The sequence below is a fragment of the Kogia breviceps genome, chromosome 14 (assembly GCF_026419965.1).
Source record: "Kogia breviceps isolate mKogBre1 chromosome 14, mKogBre1 haplotype 1, whole genome shotgun sequence".
Taxonomy (NCBI): Eukaryota; Metazoa; Chordata; class Mammalia; order Artiodactyla; family Physeteridae; genus Kogia; species Kogia breviceps.
Genome location: NC_081323.1, coordinates 4,603,828 through 4,627,723, shown reverse-complemented (window position 1 = coordinate 4,627,723; position 23,896 = coordinate 4,603,828). Strand labels below are relative to the sequence as shown.

At 43.2% G+C, this 23,896-nt stretch overlaps 1 protein-coding gene across 2 annotated transcripts in view; it reads left to right on the top strand.

Annotated features, from left to right (window-relative positions):
* The window catches only part of VAPB (VAMP associated protein B and C), a 50,123-nt gene that overhangs the window by 10,764 nt on the left and 15,463 nt on the right, over positions 1–23,896 (top strand). For both annotated transcript variants that reach the window (XM_059036850.2, XM_067013130.1), the window contains exon 2: positions 15,996–16,148. In XM_059036850.2, coding sequence (XP_058892833.1) covers positions 15,996–16,148 — 153 coding nt within the window. The remainder of the gene's footprint in view (positions 1–15,995; positions 16,149–23,896) is intronic.

Genomic DNA, 23,896 nt, shown 5'->3' with positions numbered 1-23,896 from the left:
CCTGTGGATGAGGCTGAGGGGTACAGGTTTTCCTCCCGCCCCCCCTTTTTGCTCCTCTTCTCTTTGTCTCTCAGTGTCCCCACCCGTCTTCCTTTTTCCCTGTCAGGGAGCTCTTCTCCCAGTACCCTTGGCTTCTGACAGCATTTACGAATGATCCTAGGCCTGACCCGAGCCCATATGTGGGGCTGCAGATACTTCAGATGCAGCATGCCCCCAAATGTATGTATTCTTCCCCACTCCCTTTTCCTTTTTTCTCCAAATCTCCTCTTCCTGCACGTACCTCCTTGAATGGTACCCACATCCACACAGTGGAGCGACTCAAACTCAGAAAGCCCACGACTCAGCTCTGTCCCTTCTTCCTTGTCCCCTCTATGGCTGCCTCATTTTTCTCCGGATGACTGTAATCATTTCTTACCTCTTTCTTCTCTCCATATCGATGGCACTTTCAAATGTGCAGATCTCGGCTTATCTCTTGCTTTTTGTTTCTTTGAAGTTTTGAATTTTATTTTGTTTATTTTTTATACAGCAGGTTCTTATTAGTTCTCTTGCTTTCTTAAAATCTTTAAATGTCTACCCATTGCCCAAAGAATAACTTTAAAATTCTTTAACGAGACCTGGAAAAGCATTCGTGCCCTTGGGCTCTCCAGTCTCACCTTCCTCGTGCTTGTGCTCTGGCCTCCGTTCTCCCGGTTGTAGAGCTTTTACATATGTTGTTTCCGTCTCTCAAGATGAGTCCATTCCTCCTCCTGTCCCACCGCTCCCTCCTGCACTCTGAGGTCGTTTTCCTGACACTCCACTCACATGGTGCCTGTCCCCTGTGCCCCTGCACATATCGTGGTGAGTTGTGTTTGGTTACTTGCCTTCTTTCCCTGCTAATCAACAAGGCCTTTGCCTTTTCTGGACTATGTCTTTTATCCCTGATCCCAGTGCTTAGCATAATGCATGGCACAAGGCACCTTCTCAGGGAGTTAATGTCCAGGTTGAGAAAGGTGAGAAGGGAAAAAGAAAAGAAAACTTCTGTGCAAAAGAATGGTGAAGCCCATCAACAAGGCCTGCTGTGTGCAGCTGATCGATGTGGACTTAGTGCCTTTCACTCAGAAAATGAAGATATTCTACCAAGTATTGGTCACTTTTTTCTCCTCTGCACACTTAGGTTTCACCACCTCCCCTCCTGGTGCAGGGCCTCAGCACCGCCCCCCCCACCTCTTCACCTGGTGTGCTTCAGCCCGTTCCTCGTCCATCACTTGCGCTGTCTTGCTCCACTAGAGTCAGCCTCTCTGTTTCTGGTGTCTCAACTTTCTGCTCTACTTGATGCTTTCCTTGTTCCTGCAAACGTGCTTAAGTTTCCCCTTCCCAAAAGGAAATCACATTCCTCCAGATCTTCCCCCACTTAAGCAAATGCTCGGTCTTACATGACAGGTAGATTTTGGAAGCAGTGAATCTCAGTGACTGGTTTACGTCTTCACTTTCCTTTCAATTCTCATTCCTTACCCCTCCACTGAAGCCCTTCTCAGTTCACCAGGTTTCTCTTTGTGACTTTTGTCTTTGACTTTTCTGGTGAACTGCCCAACCGTTTATCATCTCTTTTACTGGATGTTGACATTCCCCAAACTTCTGTCCTCAGTCTTCTCCATTTAAGCATCCTCTGTGTTGTCTCATTAATAGTCCCTTCAGCTCTCACTTCTGCACAGAAAACTTCCAAATCTCCGTCTCCAAGCGGATCTTTTGCTCTCTAGGCTCTCTGCCTGCCAGTCATTCCTGCCTATCTGGTGGTCACGAAAACACCTCAGGACTTGGCCATATTCCGCGCTGCATTCATGGTTTATGCTCTCGTCCCCCGTTGAACGTGTCTGCCGTATCTTGGGAATGACCCTTGCACCCAGAGGGGTAAGCCAGAAATCCTGACCTCGTCCTTCCCTGCCCCTTATCCCGCACTGCTCACGTCTAGCCGGTCCGTTTTCATTACCCGCGTCTCCTGTACCCCTTTGCCATATCCTGAGTGTAGGCCCTCTCTCTCCAGTATTATTGCCCCACGTCCCAACTCCCTGTTTCTAATTTACTCTCTACTTCCCTCACCCTTCAAGCTATCCTGGATACACTTTTCAGAGTTATTTTCTAAAAATTGAAGTTGATCATGTCATTTCTTTATTTTAAAACGTTTGTTGGCTCCCTCAATCCTACAGGTTAGTGTTCAAAATTCTTAGGCCAGCATCACAGCCTTTCAAAACTGGGTCACACCTCTTTATTTTTAAAACAATCTCGGCTTTTATTCTCCATTTTAAACAACTAAAATATTCAAACACACACACACACAGATGTGTGAGTACATCTCCTCTTACATCTGGTTTCTCCTGAATGCTGGCAGAGGCGGTGAATACTTTTCAGAACCCATGAGGAGAAGGAAACCCATTTTCCTTCCTCATACCTGCCTTCATAGAGTCATTTTTAATATTCTTCCTTTCATTTGCTTCCACAGAGCTCATTGCCAGACTTGTGTAGGTTTGTGGTTTTACAGCTTATTTTTACTTAAACTATAAGCTTTTAAAAAGCATAAGCAGACATGATTTCCCCGCCACCCCTCCCGGTTCTCAGTTCGTTCCCTTTCCTCAAACCCCTTCTTCTGCAGCCATATGGTCTCCCTTACAAAGGCCTCTTGCACTTTGATCACGCCACACTGTGCTTACCCCAGGGCTTTTCCTCCAGCTGAGAATGTACCTTCCTTCATCTTTTCAAGTTCTGGGACTTCCCCTCAGTGTTCAACTCCCCACCCTCCTGTGTTCACACAAAACTATATATTATCTTTCACGTGGTATTCAGTGCATTGAGAGGTAGTGTACAACCCAGCAGTTAAGAGTGTGAACTCTGGGGCTGAAATGCTTGGATGTGAATCCTGGATCTACCACCTAAAAGTTATATGACCTGGGATAAAGTATTTAACTTCTGTGCCTCAGATTCTTCACTTTGTGGTATGTTAGGAGGATTAGTGAATTAGCACATGTAAAGTGCTTAGAATAGACCTGTTCAGTGTTAACTAATGTTACTATTGTTTGTTAATTTTTTTTTCAAGATACATCATTCCAGAGCCTCAGCCCTAGAGACTCTGATTCATTAGTTGTGGATGGGTCCTGGGACAGCTCTCCAAGTGTATTTACTCTGTGTTTCCAGGCTTCTGGGCAGGAGAGGCCGTGTCACCTCTCTAGCCTGAGGGCCCGGCACAGCGCCTGGGCTGCGCAGCCGCCAGTTACTTACTGGGTGCCCGCAGTGCCCTAGGTGTTGTCCCGGGCACTTGAGACACCCACATGAGGAACGGACAAAACCTTCTAGTGGGGAAGGTGGGCAGTGCATAAAAGGATGGGAAATACGTATAATGTGGTATCAGATAATGGTAGGTGCTGAATGGGGGGTGGGGGTGGACGCAGGATAAAGGGGTTTGGTTGGGAGTGGGTTCTGTTCTAAAGAGGGTGACTGGGGAAGGCTGAGTTTCCGAGACCTGTGTAAACTGTGTGTGCAAGCTGGGGGAAGAGCGTTAGAGAGAGAGGGGACGGCAAGTGCATGGCCCTCGGATGGTGATGGGCTTGGTGTGTTCAAGGAGCAGCAGTCACTTTGCCTGCAGTGGAATGATGGAGTGGTGCAGTAGGAGATGGGCTCAGAGAGGAAGGAGGAGCTCTTGGTAGACAGGCCACGGGAAGGACTTTGGATTTTGTTGTGATGTGGGAAGGCATGGAGGATTCTGACCAGGAGTCTTTTTTTTTTTTTTTTTTTTTGCGGTATGCGGGCCTCTCACTGTTGTGGCCTCTCCCGTTGCGGAGCACAGGCTCCGGACGCACAGGCTCAGCGGCCATGGCTCACGGGCTTAGTTGCTCCGCGGCATGTGGGATCTTCCCGGACCAGGGCACGAACCCGTGTCTCCTGCATCGGCAGGCGGATTCTCAACCACTGCACCACCAGGGAAGCCCCTGACCAGGAGTCTTTTTAAAAGACCATGGCCGGTGTGGGGAAAGTAGGCTGTGGGAGATGTGTGGATGGTGGTATGTGTGGAAGCCATGAGGCTGCTACAGTTATCCGTACCCTGTCCACCCATCCGTCAGGCGTACGGTTACCCGTGCCCCGTCCACCCATCCGTCACCCGTACGGTTACCCGTGCCCCGTCCACCCATCCGTCACCCGTACAGTTACCCGTGCCCCGTCCACCCATCCGTCACCCGTACGGTTATCCGTAATCCATCCATCCGTACATAATCCATACAGTTGTCCATAATCCATCCACCCATCCGTAATCCATACAGTTATCCATAATCCATCCATTCATCCATAATCTATACAGTTATCCATAACCCAGGCCGAGAGACTGTGGCTTGGACCAGGGCGGTGGCAGTGGAGAGAATGGGATGAGAAGTGCTCAGATTCCAAATCTCATTTGAAGGTAGAGCTGGCTAAAAGGTTAAATGTGGAGCAGGAGAGGAAGAGAGGAAACTAAGGTAACTGCTTTTGGCTCAAGCATTTTGGTGAATGGTGGTTTCTTTTCCTGAGATGGGAAGCAGTGGGTTTGGGGGAGGGGAATGGGACTCTGCTCTTTGGCCATGATAAACTTGAGATGCTCAGTACAGCTGTAAGTGGACATCAGGGGAGAGGGTCAGGCTGTGGATATTAATTTGGCAATTCTCAGCTTATTGTTAGAACACAGTGTAGGGAGGAATAATTTTTTCCACCTGAGAGATGACATAAGCCTTTCCAGAAGAGAGGACATTGAGCAAAACTTTGAAGAATGAGTATGATTTCCAAAGTCAGAGAAAGGGAAAAGTAGAAGATATTTTCCATCCAAGTCTCACAGCCTTTTTCACTGGCCTCTCGTTGAATTTGTTTAAGAAGCTGCTGACCTGGTTGATGATCTCTTTTCGCTTGTGTAGCCATTTAGGCTCCTCTATTGAAAAGGGAGCCAGAGCCGATCACACACTGACTGATAGACCACATTCTGCTGGTCCTCATTGCTCACGAATTGAAAATCCCACGTGGACCACAGAGGCGCAGAGTGTGCTGTTTGTTTTTGCTTCGCTCCTCTGTGTCTCCTGTGAATTGGGACGTGTTAATTTTGGTGTGGAGGTTCTTCATGTGTTGTCATCTCCACTGAAGGTTGAACATTTTGGGGAAGTTTTTACTTCTGCTGATACAGATTCTAGGCACTTGATTTGAACTGTTAATTTATAACTCAGTCAAGTTCCAGCCACAACCATGACCATGAGAAATTAGGACCCCTTGTTCTCTGATCATGCATATAACTCATTTGGACATAATATCTGTCTTGATTCTTCCTGCCTTGTGTGAAAAAAAATGTCATGTTTTGCCACTCTCCTTTACAGGTAGAATTTTACTTGGAGTAGAATATTGCTTATCTTTTTAATTTCATGATCACCCTAATCACAAATTTGGTATCCTAAATAAAGAAAAATTACTAGGTGTTTGTTAGTCAATGGGTCAAAGGTTATGCATTAAAAAAAAACCTGAGTCTAAGATACTTTTAGAACTGATATAAAATTCACACTAGACAGGTGTGCCATTAACTTAAAATAATCTGTTTTAGTGCTGGGTATAGGTAGAATGTACAAAACTTCAGCTCTTATATAATACTTGTAGCCATTTTTCTATTTAGAAAAGAAATGTTGCATTAACGAAAGTAGTCACAGAATTTATCTCTAGGGCTTCCCTGGTGGCGCAGTGGTTGAGAATCTGCCTGCCAATGCAGGGGACACGGGTTCGAGCCTTGGTCCGGGAAGATCCCACATGCCGCGGAGCAATTAAGCCCGTGCGCCACAACTACTGAGCCTGTGCTCTAGAGCCCACGAGCCACAACTACTGAGCCTGAGAGCCACAACTACTGAAGCCCCAGCACCTAGAGCCCGTACTCCTCAACAAGAGAAGCCACTGCAATGAGAAGCCCACGCACTGGAACAAAGAATAGCCCCTGCTCGCCGCAACTAGAGAAAGCCCACGCGCAGCAACGAAGACCCAACACAGCCAAAAATAAATAAATAAAATAAATAAATTTCGGGGAAAAAAAAAGAATTTATCTCTAGATGGGTAAAGGCTTCTAGTCTTCAAAGTTTTTACAGTAGATTTTGTCAAAATTTTGGGTTTGGGTCTTTGTCTTGAATTAATGAGACTGCTTCTACTCTAAAATGTGTTTTAAATAATAACCTTGATTTTTATAAAAATTACACAAGAATGGCTATTGATGTATGTATATTGGTTTTCAACAACTCCACAATTCAGGATTCTAGTATTTTTATGTATACAAAGCATTCTAGACAAGAAGAAAGTTCTCTCAGAACATTGTCTGGATCTTAAACTATTGCTTTTTTCCTGTGGAAAAAAAATGTAAATACACAAAAATACATATAATTTCATAAACACCCAAATACAGAATAACTAAATGTTAATAATTTGTTAGACTTGTAAAGTTTTTCTTTAATAAATAAGCCTTCACCAAGAATTTGAAGACATGTCTGTCCTCCACATCTGCCCATTCATGCTCCAGATCTCTTCTTCACTTTCCAGAGGAATTTAGTGTGAACTATTTCCATTTTTTTTTCTGTATCACCTAATGTGGTATTGTGGTGTATGTATCACTTAACATGTTTTTTGAGACCCGTCTATTGTTGAAATACAGATCTAGTTCATTCTTTTTAATTGCTGTATAGTATTCCTTCATAAGACTTTAGCACGTTTGTTTTATATATATATATATATTTTTTGCTCTGCATTGGGTCTTCGTTGCTGTGTGCAGGCTTTCTCTAGTTGCGACGAGCGGGGGCTACTCTTTGTTGCGGTGCATAGGCTCTAGGCCTGCGGGCTTCAGTAGTTGTGGCACACAGGCTCTAAGAGCACAGGCTCAGGAGTTGTGGCACATGGGCTTAGTTGTTAGTTGCTCTGTGGTATGTGGAATCTTCCCAGACTAGGGATCATACTCGTGTCCCCTGCATTGGCAGGCAGATTCTTAACCACTGTGCCACCAGGGAAGTCCCAACACATTTGTTCTTAATAAGAGTTCTTTGTATATTCTACTAGTAATTGCTTATCTGTTAACATAAGCTCCAAATATCCTTCAGTTTCCTAAGGTGTTTCTTGCTGTCCAGCTTTATGTCTTTTGCAGGTAGCTTTCCTGAGTTTGATCTTACACTTCCATAGTACTTTATCCATTGGATTCTTACACTACAGTAGGGTGCCTTGTGGTCTAGTTTTTCCCACCCATGGAGTTGATGCGAGACTGAGTTTTATTTCTTTTTGCTCCGAAGGAGCTAGGAAACTAGTGAGTTGAATAAGCAGCCTTAAAGGTTGGTATAGTCTGTCTCAATCAAGCTGTCCTCTAGTGTGCCTTTGATGGCATCACTGGTGAGTAATCTTGGTTTTTGATTTCTCTTGCTGTAATAATGAGTGTGATGTTTATCAGTAGCTGGCCTTCTCCGAGGATATCAGGTAGGTTACTTTATTAATTTAGAACACTTTGAATTCTAAGATTTCTTTGGGAAAGTTATGTGTATGTGTAGGGTTCTTTATGTGTGGTTCTTTCAAAATAAGAGATACGTAATTAGGCTTTCTGCTGAAATATTGGTATCCACTGTCTGCCATTAAAGGCACATTGATTGCAAAGCTTTATTTTTGTTTCTAAAGCTTTGAATTAATGTGTGAGCTAAAAATTAAATCACAAAAATAGATTAAAAAAAATTATCTCCCAGTGTCCTTACTCTTGAATTCATGGTTATTTAAGAGCTTACCGTCTTTGAATAGCTGTTACTATGAAATCTGTTTTTCATTTTTTTTAGAGGGGGCAACTTTAAACAAAATTATCATAGAATAATAATGACGAAGGCGTTATTGACACAAGTGAACATTTTTAGTACCTTCAACCTGTGTATGAACAAAAATATATCATGGTTTCAGATCAGAGTTACGGACTAGGCATTCGTTTATAGGAAACGTGTCAGAATCAGAGTTGAATTGCCTCTGAGGAAGTCCGGTGTTCGTTTGTGCTGCACACACTTACTGAGCCCTTTAATGCAACCGTGTGTTGTTGCGCTCTTCTAGGCTCAGACCTCCCCGTGCTGAATCGCGTGGAGGTTCACTCTAGGTGGGGAACAGGCAGGAGAGGGACACATGAACTATCAGTCCGTGGTAAGTCTTAGGTAGAAGATGAAAAGGGGGATAATGCTGCGGAGGGAGCAGTCAGCAGCCAGCTCAGAGTTCGTTCACCCCGAGCCTGGTGGTGCATCCGGGAGGGAGGGTACAGGAAGACTGGAAGCATTGTTTAAAATAGATAGAAGTGTGGCATGGCCGTTTTACTCATTTGTTCAGCATATTTATTGCGCATCTGCGCTATGTCTGGAAGTGTTCTGGAAACTGATGATCAGTGGTGAACAAGAGGGACAGAAAAGTCTCTGTTTTTGGAGTTTACATTCTGAACGTGGAAGCCTTACATAAACAAGAAAAATAATGTGAAGATTGGTGCATTGCAGATGGTTAGGGAAAGTAGGAAGCAGTACACTGTCAAAGGATACATTCTAAAGACGTCTATAAGATATCCAACAGATTTTTACTTTACAGTGTCCATTTCCCCCATCTTGATATACTTTTACAATAGACTCTGTGTATCAGAGTCTATTGTATTGAAACCTCAAGCATAATTTCATTGTCTTAACAAAATCCATCATCAGTCCTAGGCTTCTGGAGACAGATTATTACCTTTCCAGAAGGTAATCTTTTCAGAGTTGAAATGAAATATGGTAACTTGTTTTTTGGAAGTGTTGAAGAAAAGAGATATTGTACCTAAATTGTGTTTATAAAAGAGTCTAAAATAATATAGCTCTTTTTATGCAGAATGGAAAAAAACTGTTATGGAGCTAGTAACTTTAAATTTATATCTGGAAAGCTGAGAGCTGATAGATTATATATCAAATTGGCATGTAACTTAACTTGGTAACACATAGTTTGAGTTTCAAAGTATTGTGGCTGCATCAGGACACATATTACAAAGGAAGGATATGTATTTGCAACACCGGAATTTCATGAACTCCAGAAAATGGAAGAAAAGCAAAACAAAGCATCTTTATTCATTTATTCAATTATACATACACAATATATTAAAATCAGTAATATTTACTATCTGAAACTTCGGGGGTGCCACCAAAAGTGGATTAATATAAAGACCAAATACTTTTTTTTTCCTTCTTTTTTTGGGGGAAAGAAAAAGCTTTATTTTTTTTTAGAGCGGTTTTAGGTTCACAGCAAAATTGAGCAGAAAGTACAGAGAGTTTCCCCGACCGCACAAATGCACAGTCTCCTCCACTGTCAACGTCCAGCACTAGAGTAGTACGTGCGTTACAATTGATAAAGCTTCATTGACACGTCATTGTCACCCAAAGTCCATAGTCTGCGTCAGGGTTCAGTCTTGGTATAGTAGTACATCCTGTGGGTTTTGATAAATGTATAATAACATGTATCCACCAGTATAGTATCATACAGAATAGTTTCACTGCCCTAATAACCCCCTGTACTCAGTGTCTTTATCCCTCCCTTCCGTCTTAACCCCTGCAACCACTATCTTCATAGTTTTGCGTTTTCTTTAATGTTATATAGTTGGAATTATACAGGTTATAGACTTTTCGGATTGGCTTCTTTAACTTAGTAATATGCATTTAAGATTCGTCTATGTCTGAATTTTCATGATGTGATAGCTCATCTTAGTGTGGAATGATATTCCATTGTCTATATATACCACAGTTTATTTACCTACTAAAGGACATCTTGGTTGCTTTCAAGTTTTGGCAGTATGAATAAAGTTGCTATAAACAACTGTGTGCACATTTTTGTGTGGACGTGAGTTTCCAGCTCCTTTGGGTAAATACCAGGGAGTGTGATTGCTGGATTGTGTGGCAAGAGAGGATGTTGGGTTTTTTAGGAAACAGCCACACTGTCTGCCAAAGTTCCATACCATTTTGAATTCGCAGCAGCGAGGAATGAGAACTGTTGCTCCACATCCTTGCCAGCCTTTTATGCTGTCAGTGTTTTAAATTTTGACCATTCTAATAAGTGTGTATTAGTATCTCATTTGTTGTTTTAATTTGCAGTTTCCTAATGAGATATGTTGAACATCTTTTCACTTGTATATTTTTTCCACCTGTGTATCTTCTTCACTGAGGTGGCTGTTCAAATCCTTTGCCCATTTTTTTTTTAAGTTCAGTTGTTCATTTTCTTATTGTTGAGTTTTAAGAGTTCTTTATATATTTTGGGTGACAGTCCTTTATTAAATACTTTAAATATTTTGCACATATTTTCTCCCAGTCTGTGGCTTGCTTGTCTTCTCATTCTCCTTAACAGTATCCATTGCAGAACAAGCATTTTTAATTTTAATGAAGTCTAGCTTATCACTTATTTCTTTCATGGTTTGTGCCTTCTGTATTGTATCTGAAAAGTCATCACCAAACCCAAGGTTATCTAGATTTTCTTATGTTATCATCTAGGAGTTTTAGAGTTTGTGTGTGTGTATGTGTGTGTGTGTGTATATATATTTATCTTTGTTTTCTAGTTGAATTGCTAAGTAAAAATAATGCCCCTTAAATTCTGTCCTGCTCTTTACATATGGGGTGATATGATATGCTTAAGGTTACACAGATAAGTAAGGTCAAGATTGAGTTTTGAGTTCACTTGGAGTTTCACTGTCACCTTTTACAGTCATTGGGACCTGAATGCTTAAGTTACTCTTTTGTGAAAATGGTTATTTGCATTTTCTGAAAGGAAGAGTTTTGTTATAGTCTTTTCCTCCATGGATCTTGGAATGACCGATTACAAGAAGGAAGTACTCTTAAACCGTGCATAGATTGCTAAAATGTTTAAAAATTTAATGGAATACTTTTTCCACAGAATGCTCTTGTGTCTTGATTGATAAGTTTATCTAGCCTTTTTTATGAAATTGTCAATACCTGAAACCTGATGTCTTACTGTTGAGACTCTCATTTGCTGGATTATGACCTTCTTTCCTTGACCTTTAAAACCAGCACTTTATAATTCTGAGGCTCCATTTTTGTAAGACAGACTGAAAAATTAACTGTTCCTGCTTTTACTTTTAATGCTATGCATATTTCTGCTGACATCGAATTATTTACTTTCTAAGGCCAGTTCTAGATCTTCTTACTGTCTTAAAATACACACTTTAAAATGACAATAAGCCAAACCTGGGTGGAGGAAGTAGTTTATACTGTGATTAGTTTTATCTTAGTATGTTTTAGAGCCTGTCACAGAATTCATATTCACATTAGTTAATGCTATTCATGAGCATCTATCAAACTCACGGGAATTTTCACAGATGAATATGCATGATATAGGGCATGAAGAACATTATTCAAATTGTTAAAAAGAAGAAAAATTAAAACTTTAAGGAATACTCCTAATTTCTCCCGAATTCATGTTGCTTCATTTTTTTGGACCTCCCTTTTCACATGTTAGATGTTAATTCTTAAATATCTGTATAACTATCTGAAATAAGGACTAGAAGATTAGAAAGAAAAATGCTTAAGAGGAGGTGCTGCAGTACTAGAGATATGAAATCATATTTTTCATCTTTTAAAAGAAAAAAGTCTAATTTTTGAAGATTTCATTTGTAAATTGACTCTGTACTATATAAGCAGTGTTTAAGTTCATTGGTGATAAATATGCATGTTGGTATAGTAAAATCCCATTTTTTACATAATGCTTTAATGGAAATGGCGGTTTTATGAAATGAAAATGACTAGTAAAAATATGAATGATTCTCATAAGCCCTTATTACATCATTTTTATTGAGGCTTTTGTGTATTCTCATTCATTAATACAGGGGAAAAGGAGAACACTAACATGGTTTATTTCCTATAATTACTCAAATCGAATAGAATTTGTTTTCAATAAAATTCTTAGAGTAAATTGCCCAGCGAGAGGAGAGAAGGGTTGGCCTGTTTTTACACAATGTCATGATTTTTACACAGGAGACTTTGCTATTTTATCAATGATGTTGTTCACTTGCATATATTTTTAGTATAGTTTCCTCCATGTTTTTGAAAATAAAACCTACGTAAGCCCAAGAAATCTCTAACACTTAATGGCTCAGGATTGAGTGTTGAGGGAGAAATCTGGGATATTTTTTTTATTCTGCTTATAACACAAGTATCGTTTGTCTTTCAATAATTTAAACTACTTTTTAGGTGAATCTTATAGGCTGAAATATTATTTAGATTGCTATGTAATGGGTTAACTGGTGGAATTTCCAAAAGCAGATTAGTGTTTACAGTTAAATTTGCTTTATTTTTGTGGAATACCTAGAAGAAAAGGTCATTGTAAAGGATAAACACACTTAAACTCCCCCCTTTGATGAGGCAGGGTGAGGAGGAAGAGACAGGAGAAACTGAGCTGGAAACAAGTAAGTACTCTTAATTTCATCACTGTGAAATCTTGCCAACAATCCCTATTTTCTGCTTAGTATACTTCAAACCGCCTTAGAAAATCCTCTATTTTTTTGGATGTGTTTGTGGGCCCTTATGAATTCTTGGCATTCTGATCTGAAGATGTCTCCATGTTCTTGAGGCAGAATTTTGTTGAAACAAGTAACTTTAAGCGTATATCTGGAAAGCTTTAAGACCTGTTAGTTTATGAAGCCCCTTCACATTGTCAGTGAGAGTACTGTTTTCCCCCGTAGGCCTTATATTTAAAAGCGCACCCCTTTTCAGGTGTCTCACAGTTTTTGTCTGTTTTCTTCTCCTTTCCCCCCAGCATTGTGGGGTCATTCGAGCTGGAGCTCTGCTTATATGATTGGCACGTAAGTCCTTGTGATTGGCACCTTTTACATGAGGGCCAAGGAACATGTGTACATCGTGATTGTGCCCGTGTAGGTCTGTCTGAGCTTGTGTTTGTGTGTGTGTTTAATTGCTTTCTTTGGCTCCAGAAAACTGGCGTTGTGTTTAGTTGCTCTTTTTCTCTTTTACCATATTGCTGAAGTGCTGTATCCACTTCAAGCAAAGAGGCTTGATGGGGGATCAGACTGTCTCCTTCATTCTGAGCCAGACCGCATGTGGTGGAGAGTGGAAAAGGGTAGAGGCATGTAGAGCTTCTGCCTCCATCATCCCAAAGAGACCGCCTCGGCACCAAGTGTCTTTTCTCTCCCTAGAGTCCAAAAATTCGATGCAAGGATGGAGCGTGGTCAGCATCTGGCTGTTCCTCACTGTGGCCGAAAATCCTCTTGGGCCACAGGGTACCCACCCTCCTGTGTAGGCTTTTAGTTCTCAGTAAGGAGATGACTTAGCAGGTCAAGAGAGGGTTATGTGTGATGGAGTCAGTAGGCGGGGTGAGGTAGCAGAGGCCTCGCCTTTCCCCATGCCTGGCCACAGTTGGACCTACAAAGTGCCTCCTTCTTGTGGCATCCAGCTTGACTGCCACAGGGCCAGAGGCAGGGCTTATTGGAAAGGTAAGCAAATGGAGAAATTCTGTCTAGGCATTTCATTCTTTTTTTTTTTTTTTTTTGGTGGGGGGCGCTCTGCGGCGTGGCTTGTGGGGTCTTAGTTCCCCGACCTGGGACTGAACCCTTGCCCTTGGCAGTGAAAGCGTGGAGTCCTAACCGCTGGACTACCGGGGAATTCCCTAGGCATTTCATTCTTGAAGGTGTCATTGCTCAAAGAATGGGAATAGCTTTTAGTATAAGTAACTACAAAACAATAGATAATCTAGTAGTATAATCAGTCCTGCTATAATGTGGCATATGCGTTCCTAAAAATCGCCATCCTGTACAAAATAGCACAGTAAAAACCATGGGACTTAGGAGGAAACGAGGTTAGGTGCATAACACTCAAAAACTTTGCTGGTCACACACACACAAAGATAGGAACCTAATACAAGCAGAAGCACAGTTTTGCACACATTAAATGGCTCGGAAATATATCCGTACTATAATGAATATGGTACTTTACCTTGAAAAAGACCTGGTTTGCCTGTGGAAGTGGGAGTTGGTGGAAGAGTTGCAGTTTGTGAGGCGCTGAAGTCGAGGAAGGAGGGTGACCTGAAGTCACAGGGAAGGTGACACCAGGTGACGATGGGTGTGGCCCCTGTCCCACACGGTGAGTGGAGGTGCTGGTGGGTGATTGAGGTGTGTGTAGTTGTGTAGTTTGTGTATTTCTATGCCACTCGCTGCAGCTGGGTGCAGTTTTCTGTGATCACTTAGCGTTTCTTGCAGACACAAATCACACATAAGCAAATGTGAAATTAATTTTATGCTCAGATTGTCCCCATAATATGCACATCAATCACATTGAAACAGATTCACATTTTCAAAATAAGCTTTCTAGCAGAACTGGCTGTAGTTTATTTTATTGGAATTGAGTCCCTTTTCCTTTCTTTTCACCGTTATTGATTTCTTAATTTATATTTGTTAAGCCCATACCAGATTTATTTTTCATGCCCAGAGCACCTCCGGAGGCGAGAAAGCAGCCTGAGATTTTAATTTTTCTAGTGATAATCCACGAGGTACTTTCCTCCTTGGTGAGTGACCCTCAGTCGGTCTCTCTCTCTCTGTCTCTCCCCGCCCCCTCTCTCCACACACACCCCTTTACCACATACCAGGCACAGTGCTGGAGATATAGAAGCTGGTAAGGTTTCTATAAACTGGTAATGTTCTTGTCCTCAGGAGCTTAGAGTCTCGTTGAAAAATTTTCAAGGCGCAGATTTAAAAGTCTTGGTTGTGGATCTTCTTGGGGAGCAGATGAAGCAACTTGGTGTGTTTCTTAGTTTGTGAACACAGGAGCACACATACCCCCCCACCCCATCTCTTAACTTCCTGCGAATGTGAAAATGGGTCAGAGAACCTGCCTGGAGGAGACATAAAGACATCATTGATTTACATAGTGAAAAGATGTGAATTTGAAAAGGGGTGGAAGAGGTCCTAAGAGACCTTGTAGTTCACCGCCCCCCCCCCCCCTCGTCCCCTGACTTCTTGATAAACCCGAGTGGTCCGGTGTTGGAGAAGTTTCAGAGTAGTGTAAACGGTGGGATCCCACTTTTGTTAACCCCCCTCCTCACTCATGTATGTGTGTACTGTCTGTGTAAGCATATGTGATGTGGAACGATCTCCCATGTTGTGAATATTAGTTACCTCAGGGGACAAGGGAAAGCTTATTAACTTCCTCTTTATACATCCTTTATTATTTGGCTTGTTTTAAGAAGCATGTTTTACTTTTTTAATTAAAAAATCTAATAAAGTAGAAAATGAATAAATAACAATCATAAAAAATACCCCCTCAGGGCACTTGGTTTCAATCTTCCGGGTACCCTGGGTAGTTAAAACTGAACGCGATGTTCCAGGGGTGGGCTGCCCAGCAGGACTCTGAGCTTGCCGTAGCCTAAGATGATGGTAACTTTTCTGCAGCGACGCTGCATTGCTGTGGGGGCAGTTTGCGTGTATAGACCATCAACACCTCAGCGTCTTTCTTGCCTCTCTACTACTGTCGGCACACTCTGCCTGCGATAATCATTTTGGACCCTAGTCTAGTCCTTTACATTCTCCCTGTTAGATTTCATCTTGTTCTTGTGGAAATCAGCGCTCAGCATAGGTTAAGAACTGGCCTTGGATTCAGGCTGCCTGGTTACAGATCCTAACTACCACTAACTAGCATGAAAACTTGAGACAAGTAGTGTGTCCTCCCGAGCCTCAGTTTTCTCCTCTGGCAGTAATCATGAAGTTGTGAGGTGTCCCGGAGATACCGTATGCCGGAGCACTCACTAGGCCAGATGCCTGGTGGCGTGGTGAGAACCTGGTGAACGTTAGCTGTTACTGTTAGTGCGTCAGCCTCAGCTGGTCTCTCCTCTCCATCATAATGAGATGGTTTTGGATTAACCGTATTGCACATCCCTCCTGACCCCAGACCATAAATCAGTCTTTCTTCTAAACGATCCTCTTGAGATCCCCAATCAGTCTCTGTCTCATTCCACAGGTCCCTTCACCGACGTTGTCACCACCAACCTAAAGCTTGGCAACCCGACAGACCGAAATGTGTGTTTTAAAGTGAAGACCACAGCACCACGTAGGTACTGCGTGAGGCCCAACAGTGGGATCATTGATGCAGGGGCGTCTATTAATGTATCTGGTAAGTTCTGAGAATGAAGGCCAACAGGGTGGGCGAAAAGGTCCCCCTAGAAGTGGTGGGATCTCTTAAAGCATGTATGTGCAGTATAGCAAAATAATATGGTCGTTTTCTCCCCCACAAGCCCCCGCCCTCTGATTAAAAAGCTCTGTGGGTCCCACTCACCTGTTGTTCTTCCGTAATTAAAGTCTCTTTAGTTTAATGCTTACAGCCTTCGTGCCTCAATAGTTAGAGCAAAATTAAAGTGGTAACTTCAAGACTTTGCTTCAGAATGAGTTTGGTTTTCACTCCCTTGAAATCAAATCTGCCCTTTGGCAGTAAATAAAAAAGGGCTAAACAAACTTAATTTTACTTTGTAGGAGGAAGGTAAATGGAGTTATTTTCTTATTTAAGCTAAATGATTTCTGACATTAAGCTCATGTCATTTCCAGTGATTGGTAACTGCACTTTACTGATTGTGAAAGGGTAAGGGAGATGAAGGCTGAGAAAATTGGAATATATTCAAGGGTGCAAGTTTTGTGCATGTCTGATGGGTTTTTTCCCCTCCTGTCTGAGAGGGCATATAGTTTCCAAAGTCCAAATTTTGAAAAGATGCTGGTAGAGGGCCCAAATTGAGAATTGGCTTTTAGAATTAAGGAGATGTAAGTGATGGGTTTGAGTTTAAATGTATTTTAGAAATGGAATAAACTTTTAGCTCATTAGAACTTCTGGATCCAACAGTGCTTTTTGTGTTTGTGGAGGAGCTATGGGGGAGTGTCTGTTAATCCTTTAAGTATCAGGAGACTGTCACAGAAGGTTCTGCATCATTAGAAGCTACTACTCATTTGAAATGGGTACCTGGCTGGCTTTTTTCATGACAGATTTTGATTGTGATACATTTGGCTATTTGACACCTAAAAGAAAATGACTCACCTCTTTGGAAAGATACAAGGTGTTTCATTATCTGATCATTTCTGCAAACCCTTGTTCCCTACATCCATTGGTCTCTCTCATTATGGTGCGCCCACACCAGCTGTCCTCTTATGTGTTTGTCTCTGAGGCTGCAAGAGCTGATTGGGACTCTCGCATCGGGTTATTATCCAGGAGAAATCAGGAGGGTGGCAGCCAGCATTTACTGAGGGTCTCCTCTGTGCTGGGCCTGCACACATGTCATTTCATGTAATTTCTGTCGTCTGCCCTGTGCAGAATGCACTGTTACCCCCATTGTACTAAGAAGGAGGCCGGTGGCCACAGCTCACAAAGCTGGCCAGCGGTAGAGCCAAGATGTGGACCGTGCTGTTTGGCTCTGATGCCCAGACTCTCTGAACTGCAGCGTGCTGGAAAAGGGAGGGGCCCAGGATGTTGGCATTTCGGTGTTGCTCGGATCCATATGGTTTCAGTTTTTCTGTTGAAATCAAGGGCAGCTGATATCTTTAATTCCCTTTTTAAAATTGACTTCTTTTTTACCTCTTGATTTCCTTGCCCATGTCAAATTTGAGTAAGGTTGTCAGTAGATGAGACTTAGCTATTTTCACAGTAAACATGGGGCAGCAACCTCGTTTTCTGAATAGTCTCAACAGGCAGTTGTACAGTGTAGGTGTGCCTTCCAATATGAAGGATAAACGTGTGTGAGTATATGTGTATCTCTTTCAGAAAGAGGAATGTTTTTTTAAAATGCTAACTAACCCCGGGCGTTTGTTTTGATTGATGTCGGCCTCCTTGAGGAGGAGCAAGGTTTTGTGGTTGTGGCCTGCCTTTTGCAGATAGGAAGGTAAGGTTCAGAGAGTGGGCATGAACGCCTACAGGCACATGGGTGATTAGTGGCCGAGCTAGTATTTGAAGCCAAGTGTCCTGATCCAGGGGCTCTTTGGTGACACTAAATTGCCTCTACAGTATTAGGGGATGGCCCCACTTACAAATGAATGTAAAACAAAATACCTTGGCTCTCAGGGGAAAAAAGCCACTGAATAACAAAACGTCCATGTGTCTGCAGGCCTTCCTCCTCATGAGGCAAGATTATGTTTACGCGTGAGAAAGGCCTCCTTTGTTTTTATCTGGTGCGCGTCGGTCTCCGTGCTGGGGGTGCACCTGGGTAAAGCCAGATCTTGTTGCATCTTCGGGTCAGCCTCATCAGTCGGCAGCGACCAGCTTCCACTTGCTGTAGTTTTCCGTGCTGAGGGGCCACCGTATCATTTATTAGACATTCATGTCTTGGGGTAAAAGCACTGCACTTTTCCAGGGGCCCTGTTAAAATGCAGCCACGTGATGGCATCTGGGAGAGGACGTGGGGTTCCCGGGTTCCTGCAGGGGAGAGAGAGACCGTCCTCAGGAGGAGGAGGGGCCCGGCGGCAGCCGGGCAGCACAGGGGGCGCGGAGGCTGGCCTTCCCCTCTGCCGCGCGCGAGGGCCGCCGAGCTTGGCTGCACCCGCTCTGCTCCGGGCTCCTTAGATCTGGGCTTCGGAAACCTGAACAGGAAGCCCAGCCCTGCTGTTTAGCCTGTCGGCTGATCTTTGCCAATACTCTGACCACTCTAGGTTCCAGTTTTCTCATTTGTAAGGTGGAGAGAATGGTATCCGCCTCACAGAGTATTTACCAATGCTGAAGAATTTTAACAGGAAGCAATGGTACAAGAGTGGGATTGCATTTTTCTTCCACTAGCTTTGACGAAAACTGGCTAGTTTCTGTTGAAGGTGGATCGTACATATTTGAACTGCCGTTTTAGAAATAAATCAATTCTATACATTTTACTAATTTATGAAATTTTTCTAATTCTAATTTAAGAAGAAATTTTCATTTTTCTTGTTTCTATAATATGCATTTGTTTTATAGTGAAAAGTCACTAGTAAATTTTCAAATACAGTCTATAAAAAGGAGGTCATCAAATCAACTGAAAATACTACCAGCATTGCCCTGCCTCCCACACAAAATGTCACAGCATACCTGAAAAGGACATGACTAGTACATTATTTTTTTCCCATCTCTGAAAACCCTTGGGATGTGCTAGCTGATAGGAAGGGTTATAAATCATTCTGTGAGAGAGGGGGGCAAGGAGGAAAGGAAAGAGGAGGAGGGAGGAGGAGGAGGATGGTACCTACCCATGGAGCTGGCAAGAGAGACTGAGGTTTGAAGGCACACAAATCAGGGTTTTGATGGGGGATTGAGGCTTTCTAGCTGTCAGACGTCTTTCAGACACACCCTGTGAAACTCTTCTCAGCTGTCAGCTGAATCTGGTATTCACAGGACCTTACATTATGCATCAAAAGTCCAGACGCTGGCCTGTCATGTATTTTCTTCAGCAGATGGCACATCACTCATTGGGCCCTAAAAAAAAACAACAACAACTCTTTTATAAACTCAGGTGGTAAACTTACAGTTGGGAACAGGTATAACCTAAACTTCCTGTGGGTCGGTAAGTGAAAACGTGTGGACTTCGCAGAGGAGTGTTTTGGGATCCGGTCACTCGGATCTCTGATTGACTCCGTTTCTTTGTCCTTTCGGTAGGTGCTCCTTGCATCTCTTTCTGACAGCCACTTCTGGGGTCTGTGCCTGTTGGATGAGGCAGGCAGTAGGTGGGAGGGTGCTGGGTGCTTTGTGTTTGCATTAATTGGCCCAGAATGCCATGGTGTTGGCCCCTTGCCCCTTGATATGCACCATCTGCTAGAGACGGTTTTGAATTATTCAAATCTGGACCTCAGCAAAATAGGCACACTTAAATGGAGATTGGAGAAGAGGAGATTGGATTTTTTTCCTCTAGAGATTTTAAATGCAAGGAAAATAGAACTTTTTGAATTAATGAATTGTTTGAAGCAGTGGGGGGTCTCGCCATTTGTTGTAGCTTTACAAAATTAAATCTGTTTTCTGAACTGTGGTGGGAAAATATTTTTAAGGTAGATAATTTCTGAAAATGTCTGTGGTAAGCTGTTAGTGGTTGTGGATTTTTTTTTTTAATACTGCAGTTTAATAATGAGGGGGCTTTCCATTAATATTCCAAACCATGTTTGCCAGCGGATACAGCAGGTGAAGTGGTAAAATTATGGGCCCATCAAAAATACTTATGCTTCCTGTAATATGATATTAAGTTTAATATTTTTGTAACCTTCACTGAATTCTAATTTCACTAAAGTAGCAAGCACGCTTCCATTTGCAGTTCAATTATGCATATTGGTTGCCTTTGTACCGAGGAAATTAGAAATGCAAAATATCTGTTTGGGGGGGGCATTGGAAAGAGTCATTAAAAATACCAATGTTTAGGTACAGATACACTTTACTAAGTGTACCCTGGGAATTGAAAATGGATTAAAGACAAACACACACAAATCTTCTAGTGTCTGAATCTGTCTTTTAAATTAAAATTCAAAGAATTAAGGAGCAGTGTTTATTCCTGACATATAGCCCTTTTCAGCACTTATTTCAATCACATTTAAAGCATAAAGTTCTTCCAGTAAAATCCCGAGGACAGAGAATGAATATCAGCAACTCTTCTTGGATGGAAACATTGGTCAAGTAATGTAATTGGGTAGTACTGCAATGGATAATTAATCCTTTTAAGATTTTGCTGACTCAGTTTAAAGGAGCTGCTTGCTTGCCCTGGACCAGCCAACCTTGGGTTGCAGCTTTTAGGTGATTAGCATCCGAGTATAAGTGCACTGCCCTTAGAGAAAGAAGTCAGGGATTCATCCGTCAAGTGCTGATAGTGGGAGCTAAATTTGGAGGTTTGGGCATCTTAACAGCCACATTCTTCTTCATTTGATCGTTTGCTTTGGAAGTCTCTGATAAACAGAACCTTTTTATAAGTGGTTTTCATGAACCAGCTTTATGACTCTCAGATAAGAACAGCTCACATTCATACTTAAAAGATGTCTTTAATCTTTTTCACCAGATGAGATTCTGGTTTTAAAAAAAGGGGGGAAATTACCAACAGTAATTAAGCTTAATCGTGCTTTTAAAGATTTTTTTAAAGTTTACTGCAGGGACTTCCCTGCTGGTACAGTGGTTGGGAGCCTGCCTGCCAGTGTGGGGGACCCGGGTTCGAGCCCTGGTCCGGGGGGATCCCAAATGCCGCGGAGCGGCTGGGCCCATGCGCCACAGCTACTGAAGCCCGTGCGCCGTAACTGCTGAGGCCTGTGCGCCTGGAGCCCGTGCTCCGCGGCAGGGGAGGCCACTGCAGTGGGAGGCCCGTGCACCGCAACGGGGGGTACCCCCCGCTCGTTGCAACTGGAGGGGGCCTGCACGCGGCAACGAAGACCCAACACAGCCAAAACTAACTACATAAATTTATTTTTTAAAAAAAGTTTACTGTAATATTTAAGTTTCGTAAGGAGAATCCCATGTTTCACTTTTTATGAGTGTAACACAATTTCCTTATTCTTTACATTTTTCAAAGATCATGATCAAGAGGACTTATCCAAGTACATTCAGAACACCTCACTTAGCTGAAGGTAACTTCAGCTCCTACAGCATGGCTGAGGAGCAAAAACCAAGCATGACTTCGGAGCAGCCAAAAGTTATGTTCTTTTCACTGGTTACGCACCTTGCACATTTATACACTTAGGCTCCCGAGTCTTGACTCTCCTGTTTACACTCTTACCTTAGACTCTCTGTTAACCCTGTCCTGGTGTCCAGCCCATCACAGGCCAGAGCGAAGGGCAAGGGCTGCGAGCGGTGGCCGCAGCGAAGGCCCGGACGGGAACACCTCAAGGAACAAGTACGGGAGAGATGAGAGTAGGGATCTGGAATTGCCTCAGCTTCAGGGCAGACCGTTCTCCCTGTGCAGTGGGTCAGTCCCAAGAGACGTTGCTCGTGGGTCGTATTTAAGATATAGCATGTAATGGATGATGGTCACCAGAACACGAGAGCACTCAGGAAAGGCCGTGTGGTGTTCCAGTGTGAAGTGTTAATGGAGACAGGAAAGTGTGTTGGAGCTTTGAGAAAAGATGTGCATTTTAAAAGATATTCATAGAAAAAAGTGAGTCAGCCATGTTCTTTGGCCAGTGCCTGTATATGGCACACCTCATTTTCCAGTGATCCTGGGGTGCATTTGTACTGTAAACTCTGCACAGATAAAGTAGTAAGACACTGAGGGGTTTGGTATCCATGATGGGCTATACTGAGCTGCAGAATCCTGTAGAGAGCACAAAGACAAGTCAGTGTCAACTGATTTATAAATAGATAGAATTAATTATTTACCCTCTAGACTCTTAGTTCCATCCATGGGTCCCTGAATAGGCAGAGGTCCAGGAAAGTAGTCATGTTTTCAACATTTTGAGCATCCTAAAGGAAGTAATAAATTTACTCATGATACGTGCACCCAGTCTAACCAAAATGTCCGCTTTGCTTTAGGCTAGAATTCTGTCGCCTCACTGTGGAATACTGGTTATCGTAAGCTGATGACAAAGTTCTGGTTTGTCTCTGATTAGTTTCAAAAACAGTGGAGCAGTGACTTCATTACGACATTGTCAGTGCACTTGAGTGGAGAACAGTCTTTTGACAGAGGCATGAGAGCAAAGACAGAGAGTGAGAGAGCACAGTGGTGATGAGAGGAGTGGAAACCAGTGTCTTAAGCCACGAGACGGAGAGTGAGTGGCCCTGGGAAGTGGGGCAGAAGAGGAGACGCAGCTGGTTGGGGATTAAAGAGGGTCTCCTCCCTCTGTGCTGCCCGGGGAGATTTCTGGAGGGAGCATGCTTCGGGGGGCTTTGAATGTTGGCAGGGAAGAAGGGGCATATACTCTTCCACCAGTGAAAAGCTGCAGATTCGTTCTCAGAATGTGAGGTAGCAGAGCATGGGCCTCAGCTTAATTGGGTAGAAGAGGCGAACATGGGGGGAGAACTCTGTATCAGTAGTGTCCGCTGATAGAATAAGATCCCCAGTAAGATGAGAGCGTGAAATGGCATTCCAGTGGGAGCTGTGGCGTGAGGAGGTGTCGTGCAGCACGTGTTCTCCAGGTAGGGTGCCTGGACCAGCAGCGGCAGCTGGGAACAGGTTAGAAGTACGTGTTCTCAGCCCCACCTGTTGAATCAAACTGGAGGTGGGACCTCGCCACCTGCGTTTTAACAAGCACTCCGGGTGGGTCTGATGCACGCTGAAGCTGGAGACCCCCTCATGATAGAGTCAGACTGGTGGCAGGTTCAGAGTCAGATGCAGCCCGGGGAGGTGTGACTTGCTGAGATGTGAGCAGGGCAGGGGGACGGAGAGGGATGTGCCAGCCTCCTAGGCCCACGTGATAAAAGGAGACTTGGGTAACTTACGACAGAATACCTGCGTGCGGGGGTGTGGCCAGCACCGTGTGCACACCTGTTGGACCAGCAGGGAAGCCTGTTGTTGGATCATATCAGTAAACTGAGAGAACCAGGCTGTGGACTTGAATTGATTGTTTTTTACTTGGGAAATAGGCTTTTTTGTAGCAGGTGTTTGGTCCGAGGAATACCGTGATGGTGAGCAGAGTGTTCAGGGGGAGATGAAATTTGTAGCGTTATCGGGCTCTGCAGGGCAGCTTGTGTGAGAGAGAGACCGGGAGGAGGCGGGGAGATCTGTCTGGAGAGACTTAGATGTTGGTGGGTGGGGCTGAGCTGAGATTGTGGTCATGTGAACAAGGAGGGGGACATTTGAAAGATAAAATTCTGAGATTAAAAAAATAATAAAGCATGTGTCGAGGTGCTTCTTAGACTTTTATTCATTTGCTCTGTTGCCATTATGATGCAGAGGAAAATGATCTGTGACTTGCTCGGGTTCTCATAAGAAGCTTTTATGCTGCATTTAATCAGGTCATTTCTCC